Source organism: Triplophysa dalaica, chromosome 6, assembly GCF_015846415.1.
Source record: "Triplophysa dalaica isolate WHDGS20190420 chromosome 6, ASM1584641v1, whole genome shotgun sequence".
NCBI lineage: Eukaryota > Metazoa > Chordata > Actinopteri > Cypriniformes > Nemacheilidae > Triplophysa > Triplophysa dalaica.
In genome coordinates, this window is record NC_079547.1 from 18,823,194 (window position 1) to 18,844,895 (window position 21,702).

Below are 21,702 nucleotides of genomic sequence, written 5' to 3' on the forward strand. Positions count from 1 at the left end.
ATGTTCCCAGAATAATGCGCTTAAATATGTGATTTTGGGGGTGTCACCCATTTAAAACGTTACCATAGTGTGCACCGTAATCTCAGATCTCAGCCATAACCTTGAGTCTAGGGGTTAGTGAAACACAAACCCATCGTAATATTTACTGTAGTAACAGTTGAGTGCATGGGTGAACTGGACTGTTGTAACTGAATATCCGTCTCCTCTGGCCATGTGTATGATGCTTGGATGAACGGCTGTGGATCAGATCGCCTTTGTTTGGGAATGCTGACACAGACAGCCAGATCCCAGTTTAAGCGGATGACAGCCCTGACTCTCGCTCCTGTAGAGTTGGAATCTGCTGAGCTCCCATAGATAGTGCTTGCGTCAGATCCTGTCAGTGCAGTCCACGGTCAATGTGAATTGTTTTTCAGATGAGTTTAAGTAGAACAGAATGTTTTAATATATACGTTCAAGATGATGAAATTTGAGTGATAGCCCTAAAATGAAATTCCTCAAATTGCCTGTACAATAAAAACAGCAGTTTTGGAATTCTCCAGAATGTTTTTGCAGGAACCACACCAACACACGATTACATTCAGAGGTCTGATGAAGAGCTTGCGCGCTCAAAACGTCACGCGCGATGTGAAAGTATTTTAAATGATAAAGTATTTTTTATATTCTTGGAGCTCTGGTGTGCCCATTTTTGTTACTACTTGGATTTATGCTCTTGGTCGAGCACCCATTTGAGATTGATGTGCGTGTTTTAGTCCTCACTTTGATAGAAATATCCATAAACATAACACAAATTATGTATCTAATCAATATAATCTTAACTTTTGCTTATGCCTGTATTTATTATCTGACTGATGCAGCTTTGATGATTTGAAACTCTACTGTTATGCAACACATTTTAAGATGTGAAAATGTTTTCCTAATCTATGGTTGCGTCGGCGTCATCTTGCTTTTTCCCTACAGTATGTGATGCAGCCATAAACATTCCTGAGGTAAATAGCATAACCTAATAAAAATAACTGCTGCTGCTTACCACATGCACACATTTTACAGTATACACTGATGCTGATTCTATCACACTGTTTGTCGATAAAGTTTCTTCCTGTAAATGTTCTTTCTGTTTGTCTATTTTTTGTCTTTTTTAGTATTTTCCTGTTAGATAAAATTATTGTTTACTATCAAGTTCCTTTCGGTATTGTATTATTCAATTTTTATTTTTGTACACTTAATGCTTGAAGGTTTATACGTAAAACATACATTATTGCATGTTTATGATTATCTGAATTTGCTTAATAAACTTAAAGGCCATTTAAAGAGGAGTCTTAAAGGGATAGTTCACCATTACTTTCCCCTCTCATGTTATTTCAAACTGGTATGACTTTCTTTCTTCTACAGAACACAAAAGAAGATATTTTAAAGAATGCTGGCAACCAAACATCTTTGTCCCTCATTGACTTCCATTGTATCCACACAAAATGACCAGACATTTTTCAAAATAACTTCCACTGAAGAAAGAGTGATATACAGGTTTCGAATGACAAAGGGGTATATAAATTATTACAGAATTGTAATTTTGGGGTGAAACTATCCTTTAATGTACCTTTTTTTTACGATTTTGTGTGATTTTTGTTGTTTGGTTATCATAGTCACATTACCATCTCTTCTATTTCCATTTCTATCTTATGTTTATGTAAATCTGAGTTACAGGAGATCTTATGAAAAATCAGCATTGCTGACCTCTGACCCCCACTGTCATTGTTTAGCAGGCAGATGTCATTCCTCCCTCTCCTCCCATAATCCCTGTGATCCCTATCTCACCCGTCCCAGCCGAGACCACTGCCATTCCTGCACCCACGTCACAGGTCTTTTTTTTCCTCATGTTTTTACTCCACCCATCTCAACGACGGTCTTCTTGAGTTTGACGGGAGAATGCACGCTATATCGCTGATGCGCAATTGTTGCGTTGTGCAAGTGAAGTGTGCTATACGGTACATGCTTGCATAAGGATTAGGTTTGCGTCGGCTTGTTATGCCTCTGTATTGCGTATTCTGCAGCGTGATGTGCTGTGTATGGAAAGTCTTTGCTGTTAATCTCTTGCAAATATCAGAGTAATACTGTATCAGCATGCCAAGAGTAAGTGATGATGGTTTTATATTGAATGTTTTTAATTATAATCCTGTTTGGTTATGGTTAAGGAGAAAAAGCCATGTACACAGTTGTTATGCTTCATGTCTGTGGAAAATATTAACATGTGTCTCTTTTGCAGGCAAGCCCAGCACCGGTGGTGGTAAACACAGAAAGCCTTGACACATCGCCCTATGTAAGTCTATATGAAAGAGTCCCATCTCTTCTTTTATTACACTTGCTGAAGAGTTTCATTGGTACAGAATATTCATCTTGTATATAATCAGCTGTGTTCATTTCTCTTCTTGTTGAGGTTTCTGCTTATCATGAGAAAATGTTGTTATTTTGAAGCGTAGTCTTTTTCCAGCTCCTAGTTATCCAGGTTAAGATATAAGTGACTTTACATGTCATGGAGTTTTCACAATCTGAACTGAGGCTTTGAGATGTAACGTGGTAGACATTTATCAAGGTCCCGTGACACTTCTTCAAGCCTGTTCGTCTCTCGTTCTCAGCAGCTTCATACTGTATAATCCTTACATCCAGTGCCAATAGCATGCTGGGGTTACTTCAGTCAACCTTCATTAAACACTGTCTCCATCATTCTGATACCTATAGATATTTTAACAGAATTAAGCAAAAACATAGCCTGTAATGAAACAATTTGTGGACTTTCCAAATGGCATTAAAAGAATAGCTTGTCAACTTTGAAAACACAATGTTGAAAAATTTTTTTTTACTTTCCTGTAGTGGCAGTTTGGGAAATACAGTCCAAGCTTTCAGTCCGACAGTGAAGATATTCTGTAGTAAGAGCTTGATATTGATTGTGTAAATGCTCGTATTGGCACTGATCCCTATGTTTGATTGTTTGTGGCTATACATGCAGTACTAAAGTAATCCGTTGCATCATCATTCAGGTTTATGTACAGCCTATTTTCAATGGAATTACATTCAATGCATATAAATAACATGCAGTGAGATCATATCAAGAGTTGATGAAAATGGCATGCTTGGAGTGTAATTCTGTATTGAGCAGGATCAGTATTTATGTGAATGCCCCGCTCCCTATCCCCGCCCCTCAGCACCAGTGTTATTTTCTATAGCGGTTACAAAAAAAGAGAGATAGAAAACTTTTAGTCAGAGTGCCGCTCAGAAGCTTAAGAGAAGAACCCAATGCAAGCTGTGGTGCTGAGGCTGATGTTGGCCGGACTGCCCCTACCAGTTTTTTTGAGAAGTGGAGAGGATTTTTCTTTTATATCTGTGAACCTTAGCTAAAGGAATGAAAAAAGATCTCGATCAGAGCACCTCATGCATTTGCAATGTACATAGCGGGAGTATATTGGCATCATGGACAGGATAGTAAAACCCCCCTGTTTTGTGCAAATTTTATCAATAATTTAAACTCAGTTTTAAATTCTTTGCTTTTTCCCTTACACTTTTCTTTCTTGGGACAATACATAACTTTTTGATTGGTAAACATATTTTTTTTTTCTGTCTTGTCGTTTTGTTTGCAGACTTGTCGATGTGGTTTCTGACATACTTTTATTTTCCAAATTGTTGTTGTGTTTTCAGATTTGTCATTTGGATTTTGCTTTTGTTTTGCAACTTGTTGTATTGTTTTGCACTTCTCGGCCACGGTACATTTTAGTTGAATAACCTACATGAATTATGAACAGTTTATTGTTTGAGACGGGACTTATGTTGTAAGTAGATGAGCTAGAGTGCTGTTTATACATTACTGATCCATTTTCTCCAATTGAAGTTTTCTCCATGTAAACTGACTCTATCTGGTACCATTACCTGCACCATGTAAAAGTTCATGGGTTTACTTATTTTGCATGGCGTGACCTGGTCATGACATTGACAGGACTGGATGAAACTGTCACAGACAAGGCCAGCAAGCAGTTTTAAACCAGCGTGTATAATGTTGAAGTCTTGTGGCTACATTTCGAGATCCAGTTTATTTGAATACTTCTTTTCCAGACCCGTGTTCTTCTAAATGGTTTTTAGCTGACAGCTAGCATCTGTGTGGATTTGGTTGCTGTCCCTTGGCTGTCCGACTGATATACATAGTAATGGGCAAGAGATACTAGTCTGAGTATTGATGCTAAACAGGCTGAGAAGAGGTGAAATGTATAAGATGCATGGAAAGAGAAGAGAAAGTGATACTGAAGGTTTTCCAAACCGGGTTACTCGTGTTGATATTGTACGTGCATATGATTTTACAGTACAAGGGCTGTTAACTGATATTGCTGTTTCTCTTTTCATTTGCTGCTTTGTTTGTTTTACTTTTATATCAAATAGTTCATAAAATTAATATATTTTCTTATTCAACAAATCCAATTTTTAATTCAATATTATAACCGAATTTTTTTTTACCGTATGATTCTTGCAAAGTGTTTTCTTTGTTGTAAAACTATAACTGGTTCACAATAATATGTATTCCAAATCGGACAAATTAAATGTTATAAGCATATTTAAAATTCAACTATAGACCTGTTATTAGTGTTGTGATCTTGAAGAATTATACTAATACTGGCACTAATGGTAAGGGTCGTGTCTAACATTATGCATTTTGACATTGTTCAGTTTAATGATCAAATTCTTTTGCTTATATCTTTCAGGTGAATGGAACAGAAGCCGATTATGAATATGAGGAAATTACACTTGAACGGGTACGATTATAGGCGCTCTGACAAGACATAAGAAATTAGCATGCTTTTAAAATGTCAGTAAGGGTTAACAGTACAATTCATCACTCTAATCATGAAAATATGTATTTCATAATATTTAAAGATATGATTTTGATGAAATAAATCTGCACAATGAAATTTAAAAGCACAATGAAAGATATGTTAGTGAAGAAATTATAAGTTTAAATAGCTGAGAAGGAGGTTAGACGGGTTTTGATTGTTGAACGGGGCAGGGTTATAGCTTTCGGTGTAAACGCCCAATGACACATTTGGTCAAAACTTACTATAAAGTAGCAAATCAACTGCCCAAAAGTTTTTGGCTCCTTCTCCTTTTATGTCTTTGTATTTTACCTTTTTTTAATAATCGTTTTGCATAAAGGTCTATTTTTTTCTCCTTTTAGGGGAACTCAGGCCTGGGTTTCAGTATTGCAGGCGGTACCGATAACCCCCATATCGGCGAGGACCCAAGCATCTTTATCACAAAGATCATCCCGGGAGGAGCTGCTGCACAGGACTGCAGACTCAGGTGAGACGCCTTACAGTACCACTTACAGTATCACCCGTCGTCTAGTAGAACCAGATGGACTGAAATAGCAGCACAGTATGTTTTATAAATGAATCATTAATATTTTCCATTTTTAATTTATACTATTTTCATTATGATATTTATCATTTTAAAGAATACATGTGATATTAGCACGTCCTCCACAATCCAACACTCGAAACCGACCCACAGAAATGGGATTTGTGATGTGCAAATTGTGTTCAGGAGTGTTTTGGGACTTTTTGCATCATTGTCCTTATGAAGTGACGCTGTCAGCAGAATTTACAGAATTTTCTCTTTGTTATGTTGTAATGCTTTCTTTTGACTGTTTAGTGAGTTCTCTTTCACTCGTTCTCTCTGCAGAGTTAATGACTGTATACTGCGGGTTAATGATGTAGACGTGAGAGACGTAACTCACAGCAACGCTGTGGAGGCGCTAAAGGAGGCAGGCTGCATTGTCAGACTTTATGTCAGGAGAAGAAAAGCCAGCACAGAGAAAATAATGGAAGTAAAGCTGGTAAAAGGTCCTAAAGGTAAAGACAACTTTCATCTTCTTCTGATGTGTAATCGCTGTAATTCACATTAGGGAATTTACATCATTAAGATAACAATATTGAAATATTTGCACAAACAGGAAATACAGTTTATACCACATTTATTGACATGTATGTAGCAATGCACTGCTCCTTCTTTCACACGACAAGAGAGTTTTCATTCACACACGTCAAAATGAAGACTTACAGTTACAGTCTATTTTCTTTTACTGTATGTATATGTCTGTGCTAACTTCCCACCCAAATTCTATCTACGGTAGGTCTAGGTTTCAGTATAGCTGGAGGACTTGGAAACCAACATGTTCCCGGGGACAACAGTATTTATATCACCAAAATCATTGAGGGGGGAGCTGCCCACAAAGATGGACGGTTACAGATTGGGGATAAACTTTTGGCTGTAAGTAAAAAATGAAGTTGTCTATTTATAGAGTAACAATAGACGATGAACTGAGAAATCTATATATTTCTGTGTTTCCTGCATACATATGGTAATATATAAATGTATTCCTATTGTTACATATTAACGGGACAGTTCATCCAAAAATGAAAATTCTGTCCTCCATTAATTCACCCTCAGAATGTTCCAAACCTGGTTACATTTCTGCTGAACAGTCAAGAGTGTCCCTAACTAAACCGCTCTCATCCCCCATTGACTCCCATAGTATTTATTTTTCCTGCTATGGCAGTAAAGCCGGATAAGATCTTTTTGGTTACTGACATTCTTACAAATATCTTCATTTGTGTTCATCAGAACATAGAAAAGTATACAGGTTTGGAACAACCTGAGGGTGAGCAAATGATGACAGAATTTTTCTTTTTGGGTGAACTGTCACTTTACAGAATCTCAGTTTCTATATCTTTATTTGTTGATTCATGTTATGTGCTTGTGTGCAGGTCAATGCTGCTTGCCTTGAAGAGGTCACTCACGAAGATGCTGTGACTGCCTTGAAAAACACCCCCGATGTTGTTTATTTAAAAGTGGCAAAACCCACCAGTGTCTTTATGAATGAAAGCTACGTTCCTCCCGATGTCACCAGCTGTAAGTGCTCTTAAGTTGATTTAAATTGATCCAAAAATGAAACCATTAATTCATATCGGCTGTAAAACAACGTTTTTTTTATTGACAGGGATGCTTTGTGTGCTACTCAGTATGTAAGGAATAATGTACATTACAGCCGTAAATTATAGGTAAAATAACAGGAACATGTATCACCCTAAAATATTTTTTGTAATAATGACCGTCTGAGTGTACATTAGACCACTTATAACTGCCTGTAACATAAATACAGTATGTGCGTGGACATAAAGTATTGATTTAAGTCTATTTTATGATGTGTATTATCTTACAGCTTCAGTTAAGAAGTCCAGACAAAAAACTGACTTTTCAGAATAGCATCGATTCAATTTATGTAAAACAAGTAAAATGTAGTCTACTGTATATGATTACACTAGCTCTATACAGTAACCTGGATATGCGGTCTGATATACAGGGTTGTTATTGACAGTAGTGAAGAGTAGGGAAAATCAGCTGGCTCTGTCCCAAAAAATTAAAGCATTATGTGAGAAGAAGACAGAATTTTAAAGAAGCAAATTAGCGGCATTAGTGGTGAGGTGGCCAATTGCAACGGCTCACTCCACCTCTCCCGCTCGCTTTTGGAGCATTATGGCAACAGACACATGACAAACATCTTGGCACTTTTTGACTTCTTTTTGCTGAGGTAGATAACGTGTTTACGAAATACGGTCTGTAGAGCAGTTTGTCCATGTAGGGCTTGGCGAATTAGGATAGGACAATATATGGGGGAGATACTTCTGTTTAAAACTCTAGAATCTGAGGGTGCAAAAAATCTAAATATTGAGAAAATCGCATTTTATGTTTTTAATCCGAGGCACTGTAGCAGGCCATCCACTCACAAAAATAAGGTTTTGATATATTTGCAGTAAGAAACTCACAAAATAGCTAAATGGAACATGATCCTTCCTTAATATCCTAATGATTTTGGGAAGAAAAGAAAAATCTATAATTTCGACCCATACAATTTCAATTTTATTTTTGGCATTTACTCAAAATGTTCCTGTGCTACTTAAGACTGTTTTTTTGATACAGGGTCACATATCTTCAGGTAAATAAAACATAACACTTCATTATGTAAGGTCTTTGAAACCTCTGAATACATAGTAATGTATATTATATTGCAATTCTGTCAATAGATCTTCTAAAAAATGTAATGCATTTAAGTTTTTCACTTTCACAGTTAATATGATTCATCAGAAATGTAGCTTTTCTTTTCCAGTCAAAGCATTTAGGTTTAGTATGACATCAGGATGATTAAAAAATGTCCGCATTTTTATTTTGGACAAAGTGTTAAAGCCGTGTGCTTAACTCGAGTGCATGCTCACTTACTGCATAAATAGAACGCAGCACTTTGTATTGACAGGGGCAGGAACTCACGAGGAACACCACTAAAATTGACTAAAAGTGCTGAGTGATGGCAGACAATAATGTAGCTCCACGGGTATTCCAAAGATAGGCCAGATCCCCAGCATTACATCCTGAGAAAGGATGCTGTCATTAGGGCTTAAAGGCATGAAGGACAAAAGCACATTTAATCGTGAAGTGCCAGACCCCTCCTACAGCTAATCCAGCCTCAGTATGCGTAAAAACTGTGTGTGTGCGTGTGTGTGTCAGAGAGGGAATTTTAAAGCAGCATAATAAAACCTGCACATATACTGTCCTGTACAACAATTTCATTAGCGGCTTCGATTCATCATATCAGCCTGTCAGGCTCCACATAGAGATTTGACATGCGAAGGATCGTTTTATGAGAATTAATTGGAGTTGTCGATGTCCGAAGTGACAAACTGCTCCATGCAACACGTGACAGAATTACTGTACTTAAAGTGTTTAAATGTATTAAAGGTAAAGTTCATCCAAAAACGTCATTGAAATTCTATCATAATTTAGTCATCCACTTGTCAATTCAAACCTGTATGACTTACTTTTGTCGGCAGAACACAAAAGATGATATTTTGAAGAAAGTTAGTAACTGAAATGCGTGGACAACATTCTTCAAAATATCTTCATTTGTGTTCTGCAGAAGAAAGTAAGTCATACAGGTTGGAAATGACAAAAGGGTGAGTAGATGATGACAGAGGGTGAACTATCACTTTAATAATGTTGATCAATTATGACTTGTGCATGTATATTGAGATTCTGCTTTCAGTCGTGCGAGTTGACTGTGCAAAGCCAACAAAACTCACGTCTTTCTATGCATTTGTTATAGCATATTCGCAGCACATGGAGAACCATATCAGCACCCAAAGCTATCTGAGTCAGCCATTAACCCCTGCCACCCCATCACGGTACTCTCCTGTCTCAAAAGGCATGCTGGGAGATGATGAGTTTACAAGGTGAGCCATTTCTTTCCCATTTCTTTGTCCATAAAGTGATGACATCCGTCATATTTGGTATGATTGGCCTCCCAGAGCACAAAATGCTCCTTTACTTCAGGGGAAAGAGAATACAGGTCATAACATGATCTTGTCGTTTTTTTACTCCTCTTCGAGAGTAAAAGGCCTTTTCTTTTCTACAGTCATTTTCTTAGTATCACTAAAATTGCCAGCTATTAAAATTCCATTACGTGTAGTCTAGTGGGAAGACAGCTTCATACTTTTGGTGTAGATATCTTCTACTTCAGTATCTTTCTACCCAGGAGATGCCCAAGGTTAATGTTGATGTGAGTGCATACTTTTCTCTGCATAAAGAGTCGGGCTGCTTTTTTAGTCCACACTACAAAGCCCTTTCCCAAGATTAAAGACAGTAATTCTTTAATTATTTTCTCACCCTCACGTCACAACAAACCTATATGACTTCCTTTTACCTCATCTGTAACATTTGTAACCTAAAAACATTGGCCTCTATTGACATCTTTTGGACACAAATCCAGTCCAGATATTAAAGATAAAGCAGCAGTGCCATGCGTTGTTAACGGTTCTTTTTATTGACATAATTTGTTTAGTCATTTTGTAAGATCTGCCTGTCTGCAGCATTATGAGAGCCCGTGCCCGGGTCTTGTATCTTGGTCGTATTTGGGCGAAAGAGGATGCTCCACGGGGACACACACATACTGAATGGTGTGCCTTACCATGTTTAATCCTCTCTAATCGGGATTTATTTCCTATCGGACAAGGCAGCAAATACGTCACGTTGACAGTAAAAACAAGCAGCCGCTTACGTCATAAGCTTGCATGATGATATGGCTATCCAATCTGTGAAGTCAACTTTGGGAAATCTGATAAGCTTTAAATTTAGACTTAATTCTACAGGATGCTTATAAAAACATATTATAACTGAAATTAGGGCAGATGCACTTACATCTCTAAAATACCCGGTTAAAGAATAGTTCAGGCAATCATTTAAATTGAAATTTACTAATGAAATGCTAATGAAATCTCAAAAGAGATGAAAGTGAGTAAATGACAATTAGTTTGGTGAACCATCCCTTTAAACAGTGATGAGGGGGATTTGTTTTGAAAACATTCCAAGGTACACCAAACAAGGCAGTGACTGTGCTGCCATCTACAGGCCACTAGGCGCACTCGCAGTATTCTGTTCCACTTCGATCTGATTTCAGTTTCACACAGATATTTTAAGTGTGTCATTTTTCTGCCACTGTCATCATGAAAGAGAATCGCAACCATAATGGTTATTTTCAAACAGACATGTTTCTTTAACATTCCCTCTACCTGTCATTGGCCAGGCAAACATATTCCTGTGATTCGCCATTACTGTGTGACACTGAATCTGTTACAAAAATGTGTTGATGATACCTTATGATTTTATTCTTAAAATGTATGCTTTGGTGGCATAATTTGAGGAATGTTGCATTTGAAATGTTTACAGTATTCGTGGCCATAAAGAGTAAAAAAAATTCAACCAATCATAAATATATAAACCTCTTGGAAATAACAGTGTACTGAAACAAAGGTTCATTATAGACATGTTATGTGTTTGTGTTTCCTAAAAGACAAAATGTACTTGGATTTCTACATTCTTGTATTACAAGCAAGGGGCAGAAACTGAATATTCATTCCTTATTATATATATTTAATATATATATATATATATATATGTACAGTTTAGTTATCAAACATTTTCTTGAAAGTTTTAATGTATGTAGGTTAAAAAACTGAAAATATGAGGGAAGAATATATTTATATATGTTATTGTCGAAAATTTACACATCTTTAAAAACATTTGAAGGAATAAAAAGGAGTAAAAAAAGTTTATGTTTTATGTTCATATTTTCCTCACTAGGGGGCAATGAAGTCAAGAAAATACACCCTTGAGTAAAAAAGTACTTTTTGCAGTGGGAAATGAAATATGTTTATGTGTGTGGTGGGGGGGGCTGCTCAAAATGACATGTGAGAAATAAATGTACATCCTCATTTTTTATTCCAATCTTATTCCAACTGGATGCTCTTCATCTTCATTTTAAGTGTTCTCACCTGATAATGCCAATTCATTATTTTTAGGGAATCAAGGAAGATAGTTTTACATCGGGGCTCCACGGGTTTGGGCTTCAACATTGTAGGAGGAGAAGATGGAGAAGGAATATTCATCTCCTTCATCCTAGCAGGAGGGCCTGCAGACCTGTGTGGAGAGCTGAGGAAAGGAGACCGCATTATCTCTGTAAGCACATAACATAAATTATCAAGGAAACGTTGTTAGTTTTCAAGATGTTGCTTCAACATTTAATTTATTATCCATTGGTTGGCATGCATAATTGTACTGGGCAACATGTTATTTATAATTCACGTGTGATGCAGGTTAATGGGGTGGACCTACGCAACGCAACTCACGAACAGGCGGCCGCGGCATTGAAGAACGCAGGACAGACGGTCACAATTGTGGCTCTGTACAGACCTGAGGGTGAGTGGATGCACTCGTATGTTTTTGCAGTGTTTTAAGCAAAGAGATATGAAACATGACCAGAAAGATGTAAAGAACATGTGCTTTGCTCAATCAGCGCAGTTTTCTTGTTTGTGCTGCTGTTTTCTATTGGAACAGGAAGGCTGGGTTTATATCAAATTAGGGATATATATCAAATAGCTTGTCTCTGTTGTTGAAGTAACCAGGGGACTTTCGTAAAATCACTACCCATTAGGGTTGGTTGTGATAGGAACAGGGATATTTTTTATTTTAGAAAACGTTGTGACGAAAGTAATCTGTGTAGCACAGAATGAGTCAGTAGAATTTTTGCTCGGTTTCAATTTTAAATGCATATATGTGACCCTGGATCACAAAATCTCTCTTAAGTAGCACGGGAACATTTTAAGTTAAAGCCTAAAATACATTGTATGGGTCAAAATTATTGATTTTTCTTTTATGCCGAACATCATTAGGATATTAAGTAAGGATCATTTTCCATGAAGATATTTTGTAAATTTCCTGCCCAAAACATTATTTTTGTGAGTGGATGACCAGTAACATTGCCTCTTATTTTTAACTTCAAAGGCAATTTTCTCAAAAATTTTGATCCTTTGCACCCTCAGTTTCCAGAGATTTAAACAGTTAGATCTCCGACAGATATTATCATATCCTAACAACCTATTAATCAATAGAAAGCTTAATTGTTCAGTTTTCAAATGATGTAAAAATATTAATTTCGAAAAAATTACCCATAAGACTGGTTTTGTTGTCCAGGTCACATATCCAAAGCATATCATCATAGGCCTCAAAGCTAACACGCACCCTACAAAAAAAATCTCATTTTGTTTATTCAGGCCTTAGAATTAAGTTACATTTCTTCTTTTTTCAATTTCACTAAAAACTTTAAAGGTATAGATCACCTCAAAATAATACTTTCATCATTGCCTTATTTTCAAGTTGTTCACAATCTGTATAAATTTCATTGTTCTGCTGAATAGAAAAACATTTTAAAGATGTTTGTATTCAAACTGTTCTGGAACACTATTGACTACCATAGCTAGACATGGACAGTGATGCCTCTGTTTGGTTTCCTGTATTCTTCAAAATATCTTCCTTTGTATTCAACAGAACAAAGAAATTCGTTTTTTTCATTCATGTTAAATGTTTCCTTTATTTTTTTTTTAAATGCCAGATGCTATACATCTAGACAAGCTTCAGGCTCATTCCTCACTCTCCCAAATAGGAGACTAGTCCTATCTGCACACTCTTTTATTTGAGAGGAGCTCTTTAAAGAAGCAATCTCTGGTTAGCTTTAGTTGAAGCACTTGATGATATGCAATGTGGCCTGAACGCTATGAATGTTTATTTGTTCATAGATGGGCACACCAGAAAGCTATTTCATGCATGGCAGGTCGGGTTGTTAAAAAAACTCTGTGGCAATAGCACTCTGGTTTCAGTTGAAAGCAAGAGATCTTTTTAATCGACTTAAATCTGCTTTATGCTCTATAATGTACATCTTGTTTGTAAAGTATTGAAATGTGTCGAGAATTAATCCTGATGCATTAGATTCTTTTTAACATCAGAATTGGGTCTGGTCAGTTGGGCTGAGTGAACATTTCTGAGCTGCATTAGAGAATACAAATGTTGTTCTGTGTGGGTTAAATGTTGGTGTTGTATGTATCCATAGGAAAGTTCTTCAATAACAGATTGTAAATAGCACTTACAGTATGGACAGATATGTTGATGTACAGTAGAAGAACTCAAAATCAAGATTTGTAAGAGAGAAGGGAGTGACATAGATCCAAAAACAATATAGCAATACAGTTGAGCATTGCTTAATCTTGTCATTTTTTGTTTCATGTTGACTACAAAATGTCAATAAGAACATATAAATCATCATGTGCCTACACTAAATGGATGCGTGGTGTTGTTGTCGTGACTCAGAGCAGGCTGGCCTCTTCACCCCGGGTGTAGTGTCCAGCCTGGCCATGCTTACCTTCTGCTCAGTAGCCCTGGGTGTGGTGTTTATTAGAATACCAATGGGGCGGAGATAACCCTCCCAGGGCTTTGGCTGGGGATGGTGAAGGTGGGTCTAAATTAAGCTTCTGAACCAGTCCATGTGGGTCTCTCTCAGATACTTTCACACTCCTAGAGAGAGTATGTGTGTCTATGTATCTTGCTCTCTGTTTGGTGAAAGCTGTTGTCCTAGCATGGCTCCTGAGCCTGGCTTCCTGTTCCTGTCACGCTCTTACATTCACGGCCAGCACTGAGCAGCTCTGTCCTTCAATTTGGCTTTCAGTACCAGAAAGTTAAACCAATCCGGGTTGTGTGGAGAGGAGGGAGGAGTGCACTTCTGAGTCAGAGATGCTCAGCATCGCACTGGCTCCGTGTAGTTATTTTTGTAAGCTATTATACAAAACTTCATTGCTAAGAGGCACAATGGGTTTCGGTGGGTTTTGTGACCTTAATTGTCTTTTTTGTTTGTTATTATTAGATAACTTTTAATATTTACATTTGTGTAAATTGGTGAATATCATGAAAATTAAGTCACATTTACTCCATAATTGATAAGAGAAACGATAACATTTACAAGAAGTTTTTATTAGTTTGTTACATTTATTAACATGACTAATAAACAACACTACAGCATTTATTCATAACAGACACTGTTTTTTTAAGTATTTACTAATACATGTTTAAAATCCAAAATTGTGTCAGCGCCGATGGCCCTGTGGTTGGCACGCTGATACGTGGCGCAGGTACGCTTGCGGCGACCCAAGAAAGTCTTTTGTCGGTCCCGCTCTCCTATATATGCCAAACACATTACTGTCATCCCTCGACTGTCCTATCAAAATAAAGGCAAAAACACCCTAAAATATAACACAAAAAATCTAAAGATGTATCAGGTAACATTAGTTAAATAAATAACATGCATAAGCAATGTTAGTATTTGTTTTAACTAGCATGAACAAAGATTAATAAATTATGTAAAATATATTGTTCTTTGTTGTTTACATGTTAGCTTAAACTTGAACAAATGTTAACAAATACAACCTTATTGTGAAGTGTTGAAAAAAATCCCCAAAGGTTGTGGAGAACAAATATGACATTATTTGTGTAGATAAAGCCTATTTTCATGACAAATAAAGAAATGCTTCAGCTAATAATGAAAATTCACTTAGAGTTCACTTATCCTCATGCCATCCCATTTACCTTTCAATTTCACAACAATATAAAGTGTCAGATTTATTGACAAAAACAATCGCGTTTAACATCTGGAATGGCATAAGGGTCGGTCAATTTTAAGATAAATTTATTTTTGGTGAGAACTAATCCTTTAAAATGTTTCTGTGTACATTTCGTATGAACACAGTATATTACAATGTAAGTAATCTCATATTTATATGTCTCAAACAATAACGGCATTTTTTTTTTTCACTTCACACTATTTTGTAAACATTTTTACAGTACATAAATGTTCCAAGGGTTGTGTCCCAAGTTATGTGAGATGTTTGTGTTTAAATCATCTGTCACCTATCACAGTGTGCCTTTCACCTTTCACTCGTACCCAAATGAAATAACACACCTTCTGTCTTGATCATCTTGTGTTACAGTGAAAGTGTCAGGTTGCAAGGCTGTGGGTCTCAGAGGTGCATCCAGATTAAATATAGATGTGCAGACAACATTGTTTTATTACCACATTTGCTCTTCAGATAAATTGACAGACACAAATTTACTTTGAATTGAATTTATTGTGATTATTAAAGCAATTGTATCTTTAATAGAAACACATGAGCAGCACACATGTAAAGTGGTGCTGAAACCGCAGGCTTGTTTCATTCAAACCTGCTTCTTTTTTGTAGTCATTTTTGGGTTCGAGTATTTCCTGTCTTTCTTCAACATTGTTATAAACAACGTTTTAAAAACTCCAAAATATAAAATGTTTATAAGAAGGTGGTAATGAAAAAAATTATACATTTTACATTTCATATACAGTACATGAGGATGGGGAACACTTACACATCTCTTATAGTTGTTATACTTTAAATGGAACCCAAAAATCAGTTTTAAACTGCTTTGTTGCTGTTTGCAGGCCAGTCACTGCATAATAAAATTGTGTTCAGTCCGCCAGACGTCTTTTTCCATGATATGACTCAGACATCTTATAACGGCATTTCTGCTCAATATTCAGTCAGCAAGATGGTGCCCAGTAGGCCACAGGTGCAAGCTGGGTTCAGGCTGGTCCCCATAGGGACAATTGTCTAAAATTAGATCTCCTTATGCTCTTCATAGGCACCGTGTGACAACATGCGTAAACATGGGTAATAAAGCATCAGTGAACACGGATGTAGTGCACACTTTGACAAATGTTTGTTGAAGATCTCCCGAGGGAGGACCAATCAACATGGGCTTGTTATTTCCAGGGTGCCAAATCTGCCTTTTTTTACTGCTTTTTATCTCGCTGTTTGAGAGTTTGACATATGATACAGTACATATTATGTCAAAATATTTTTTTAAGCATTTGTAAGACCAGAGCTCATGTTGATGATGTGGGTTCGAAGCTTAGTTACTAGGCTGCCTTTTTGACACAAACAAGGTACGCCTGCTTATAATAAATGTATCAGTTCTGCACAGTGGAAAAAACAGAGGTTGTTTAGATATTTAACCAGGGAACAGATGTTATGGTTTTGTAATGTAACTGCATTGCAGTCTAGAGCCTTCATCGTGCAGCATAAAAACAAATGCTATTAAATGTATACTGATGGTGGTGTTTGGATTGGAAATGAAACCCCTCGGGACCAGGCTGCTTTGATCAGAGGGATTAAACTGTGCTGAGGATCTGCGCCGGAGCTTAAAGACATCTACAGTATGTCTGTTACAGTTGGGTTATGCGCAGTCCTGCTTTGTGACATGCCCTCCAGTATTTAAATGTATCTAATTTCAACTACCTCTTTTTTCAACACTTTCTAATAAAGGAATAGTTCACCCAAAAATAAACATTTGATCATCATTCTGTACAACACCACAAAAGATATTTTTAGAAATGTCACGGTGGCTTTGTGTCCATACAATGGAACTCAATGGAGATCAGTTGAGCCTACAAAGAACTGTTTTGTAACAGTGCTAATATTCTAAATGCGACTATTTTTGGTCATATATGCATGAACGTATCAGGTAGTGCTTGGACTGCATGTATATACACCAACAGTGCTGAGGTTTTTAAGTGCTCATGTCAGAATGAGTTAAGCATTCTTTAATGCCTTACGGAGATGACTAAAGTATTAGTCCATATTATGTATCAACTGAGCATCCTTTAGTATGTACATTAGCACCGCAGGCTGACTTCGATGACGGACTGAGGCAGATTAACAAATGTTAAATCCCCTCTTGTACTTCGTTGATATTCATGTATGCACAAGATCATTGCTGCCTACTTGATGCTGTAGATTTTTAAAAAAAATTGTGTGTGTTATTTCTATCTGAAGAGCTATCGAAGGAAAGTTATTTAGTCTTTTCTCCATAGTAGTCACAGTGAAAGTGCTGATTTTGTTGCCTTTGGGAGTCAATGCCAAAGTTTGCACATTCGTTGTTTTTCAGGAAATCAAACTTTAAATGATTTAATACCGTGTTGTCTAAGTTGACACTCACTTTTCAATACTTTTTTTGTTAATTATTTGCATAACACAATGTTAAACATGTTAAACAGGGTGAATAATGATAATGATTTATGACCAAAAATTCAAATCACAATATATGAGATTTCAGAAGGACAACAGAGATTGGCAAAGCACAGAAAGAAATACAAATTCTCACACAAATGCATACAAAAAAGAATATAATAAACTATTTATGAATATTTGAACAGAAAAAAAAACAAATCTAAAATGTTTTACTGCTAGTTTACTTAAACACTATATACTTTCCCAAAAAATAAATGTGAATCTGTAAAATATTTTGTTTTATACAGTATTTGTTATATAAAGCAGGTTTTGTCAGTGGCCTACACCAATTGAGATTTTTTGAGAATTTAGTCGTAATTTATGACAAAAATTACGACTTGGTTAGTGCACATTTTAAAACCAAATAAAAATAATGTATCATGGTCATTTTATTCACCGGTCTGAAAGTAACCCCCGGGGTGTGTAATCGGAGTTCTGCCATATATGATTAGTTGCCTTTGTCCAGGTTGCAGCCTGAATGTAATTTTATTTCCTACCAACGTTTTCCCTTCTCCTTTTTCATAGCAGCTTCAATTGAATAAATGTGTTAAATGTTATTGCAGTCAGTGACATACAGTACTTTGCTGTTCATTGATTTTGTGCCATAATGTAATCTGTAAATATAAAAAGCTCCTACCGGTTATTTATTCAGCTTTCATTCTTGTAAAACGTGACTCAAAACTTATTCTTTTCTTTCTCTTCCTCATTTCCAAGCTTCCTTAAAGACCCATAATTGTTTTGTTGTTTGACACAGAATTGATGACGATAATGTTCTGAATTCTTCATAATGTAAAATCCCTTCACTGTTCCACAGCAGCACATGCATCATTACTCTCATTAAACTCTTCTGCATTCAGAAACCAGTGTAATCTTTAGAGGAACTAGTCTATTGTTTCCCGTTGTTTTGTCGTCATGAAGCAACGAGCAGTCTCTAATCTTCAGACGAATGCCACTCAGTTTTTGTTATAAAAGACATCATGTTTCAGTTATTTAATTATAACTACGGCCAGAAGTGATTGCCATAAAATTACGATAAATTGCATTAGTTAACCTCTACACCTACACCTACCCCACCTAACTTAAAAAAAAAATATTAGGTATTGAAGTGCGCTACCCAGTGTAGGTCGCTGTATTCTTCTAGCCAAAATCCCTTCAAGGTGCTTTCTTTAGACAGTGATCTGTTATTGAACAGTTTATTCTTAAAAAAAAACAAATAGTTTATTGCTGTTCACCCGAGACATGCCCATTTCCATTATTTATTCATTTTTATCTATTAAGGGAATATGGGACTACTGTATAGAGAGAATGCATGATAGCAAGAGTTATGTGATGTTTTTGTTTATGAAATATCCTCGTTGTCTTGTCAGTAGGCTTGGCATTTCTGTCCTCATATGTAAGAAAAAACTGTGAAATGGAAAAGCTGAAAGTATGATAAAATTGATACAATTTTATGAATGAAAGGAATTCCTTTATATACATAAAGGTGTAGATTATCTCTTATAACACATTAAAGAGGTCAAGTGTATTAACTTTAGCGGCATCTAGCAGTAAGGTTGCAAATTGCAACTAACGGCTTACTCCACCCCTCTCCCCACTCTTTAGGAAGGTATGACACAGGTAGCTAACACTGGATTAACATGTCATCACGTTTCCGCTTCTTTGCCGAAGCTGAGAACATCTTTACGAAACACCGCCTTGTAGAGCAGTTTGTCCATTTAGGGCTACTGTAAAAACAACATGGCGAATTCAGTGAAGCGGCATATGTAGATAGAAATAGATTATTCTAAGGTAATAAAAACATCGTGTTTCAATAAGTAAGGTCTTTAAACACCTCTGAAGACATTAATGCATTTATGCCAAAAGATCTTCTAAATAATTGTACACCTGGTGATATGCTGTTATATGAATATCTGGGTCATGATTCATGATTGCAATTCTGTATGTATGTGTGTAAAAAAACTAAAATTGTACCTCATTTTTTCTGACCTGTTCCTTATATTAATAGATGTTTTAACAGCTGTTCAGAGTTTACATTTTGTGAGTTCGAACAAATTTTCATGTGAAAAATGTAACAAAAAATATTTATTCTTGCTGAAAGAACATCCATACAGTTTTGTAAGGTGATTTCTTTCCCCCCTCCATACATTTTTTACTGGTTTTGTTTATTTTTTGTTTTTTCCCTTCTACCTTAATCCTTTCCCTAAATAAATCCTTTGGATTACAGTCATGTTCAGCCACCTGTGCAGACATTCGCAAAATTACAGCAGAACTTCCCTTCACCTCACTTCTCCACAAATATCATCAGACGCCTCAGTCCTTAGCCTTTAATTCATTTTGTTCATCTCCACCCCCTTTGTTTTGCTAAAACAAGGCACTGTTTTGTGCTGCGCAAGCCTACATTGGTTAGGTCTGTGACTTCACCAGGGAGGCGAGAGAGAGAGAGCGAGCTAGAGAGAGAGATAGAAAGCAACGGCTGTTTAGTGCATTAGCATCTGTTGTGTTACTGTGCTGTAGGTGCTCAGATAGAGCTCTGCTTGGAAGCTTCCCACTGCTAAGACAAGTTACACACTCACACACACACACACACACGCGGAGCGAGCAGCTGTGTGTGATTTGGGAGCTGTCCTTCAGCACCACAACGTAATTGAACTCCCACATGGAGAAGTAGATGAAGAGAGGGGAAAGACGTTCGGCAAACACTCATCTTATCTGTAGACTTTAACACGGCTCTGAGCAAAGAGTCTGTAAGTATGCTGATTTACTCTTTTTGATGCCAGTTTGTTGTGGAGTGGTGGTTCTTTGCTTAAGATGGTGTTTGAATTATTCAGTGAAAGGAGGGTAAATTATGGTTTTAAATGGTTGGTATAAATGTGTTTTATCATTTTTCAAGTGGAGTATTTTTTAAATAGAGCCGTCTCCTTGTGTTTCATTGAACCTTTTCATACTGTGTGAAGGCTTTTTGTTTCACTGATTTTAGCTTGTCAAAAACGGCCTGTTTTGTATTTTTAAAACTATTATGTTAGCATACCGCTTGTATCCTAAAGCTCGATTTGTGTTTCTTACATTCACTTGCTGTAGGTCACCAGGAGAAGAACACAAAGTGGGTTAAACTACTGAATAATTCATGAAGGTTTTCAGTGTCTCAGTCTAGCGTCCTGGGAACGTATGATGAACTTAGTAGATCCATGGTATTGAATTAAACTAACAAATTATGGCTTGCACAGCTGTGCGTATGTTGATGCATCTGCCTGCTCTTTAATGTTTGTGCGTTCATGTGTAACGCCCGTACCTTGAGGTCGTATAGCTTCAAGTGATCAACCACAAACCTCCCTATAGCATAAAACAGCTAATATTTATATGTAACATCATTTTCATTTAGATAACATGTTAGTGCAGACTCAAAATAAATGTATATTTTTGGTTCTTTAAGAAACATATTTGTTATACTTGATGTATATATGTATAGACACAACTATAACAAATGTGTTAATGTTGTTCTTTATTTGGATACATTTCTTGTTTTAAGGTTTCAAAGACAGATTAACACACCCGCATCCCTCTTTATCTCTCGAACTGTTTTATCTTTATCAATGCTACAAAGTTGTTTATCTCTTCTTAGCAGGAGGTCATTTGTGATGTTCTCTTTGTTTCCGACAGAGTACAGTCGATTTGAAGCAAAAATCCATGATCTTCGGGAACAGATGATGAACAGCAGTATTAGTTCAGGCTCCGGCTCATTGCGGACTAGTCAGAAGAGAACCCTGTATGTCAGGTGAGATCGCTCTATTCACAGCCTGTTACATTTCATTCCATACTGTGTGTTTCGATTCCTAATCCTCCGAGCTCAGCACAGGACTGACAATTCTGCAATAAGCACTTTATGCGGTATGCAGGATATCATGCTGAATTTTTTTATAGGTCTGATTAACTGGATATTTTTAGAATCTTTGTTGCTGTAGAGCATTTACTGGTCAAACCCCATTCGAGGTGCTTTCTTTAGAAAGTGATTTGTAATTGAAGAGTTTATTTGCTAAAACAGATTTGTTTTTAATTATTGTTTTTATGGTGTTATCAAGTTTTTATTGTTTTAGTTAGCTGTTTTTAACCCAACTGTTGTTTGATGATATACATTTACATTTAGGCA

The 21,702-nt window shown here is 36.5% G+C and overlaps 1 protein-coding gene across 21 annotated transcripts in view; it reads left to right on the top strand.

Moving 5' to 3' along the window:
• Window positions 1-21,702, top strand: part of dlg1a (discs large MAGUK scaffold protein 1a) — a 93,904-nt gene that overhangs the window by 59,431 nt on the left and 12,771 nt on the right. For 15 of the 21 annotated variants that reach the window (XM_056751310.1, XM_056751311.1, XM_056751315.1 and 12 more), the window contains 10 exons: window positions 2,261-2,314; window positions 4,740-4,790; window positions 5,210-5,334; window positions 5,716-5,885; window positions 6,167-6,303; window positions 6,801-6,945; window positions 9,191-9,317; window positions 11,442-11,598; window positions 11,736-11,838; window positions 21,216-21,330. In XM_056751310.1, coding sequence (XP_056607288.1) covers window positions 2,261-2,314; window positions 4,740-4,790; window positions 5,210-5,334; window positions 5,716-5,885; window positions 6,167-6,303; window positions 6,801-6,945; window positions 9,191-9,317; window positions 11,442-11,598; window positions 11,736-11,838; window positions 21,216-21,330 — 1,184 coding nt within the window. Of the gene's footprint in view, window positions 1-1,757; window positions 1,857-2,260; window positions 2,315-4,739; window positions 4,791-5,209; window positions 5,335-5,715; window positions 5,886-6,166; window positions 6,304-6,800; window positions 6,946-9,190; window positions 9,318-11,441; window positions 11,599-11,735; window positions 11,839-21,215; window positions 21,331-21,702 lie in introns of all 21 variants that reach the window. The other 6 variants (XM_056751313.1, XM_056751316.1, XM_056751319.1 and 3 more) reach the window with 2 other exon arrangements.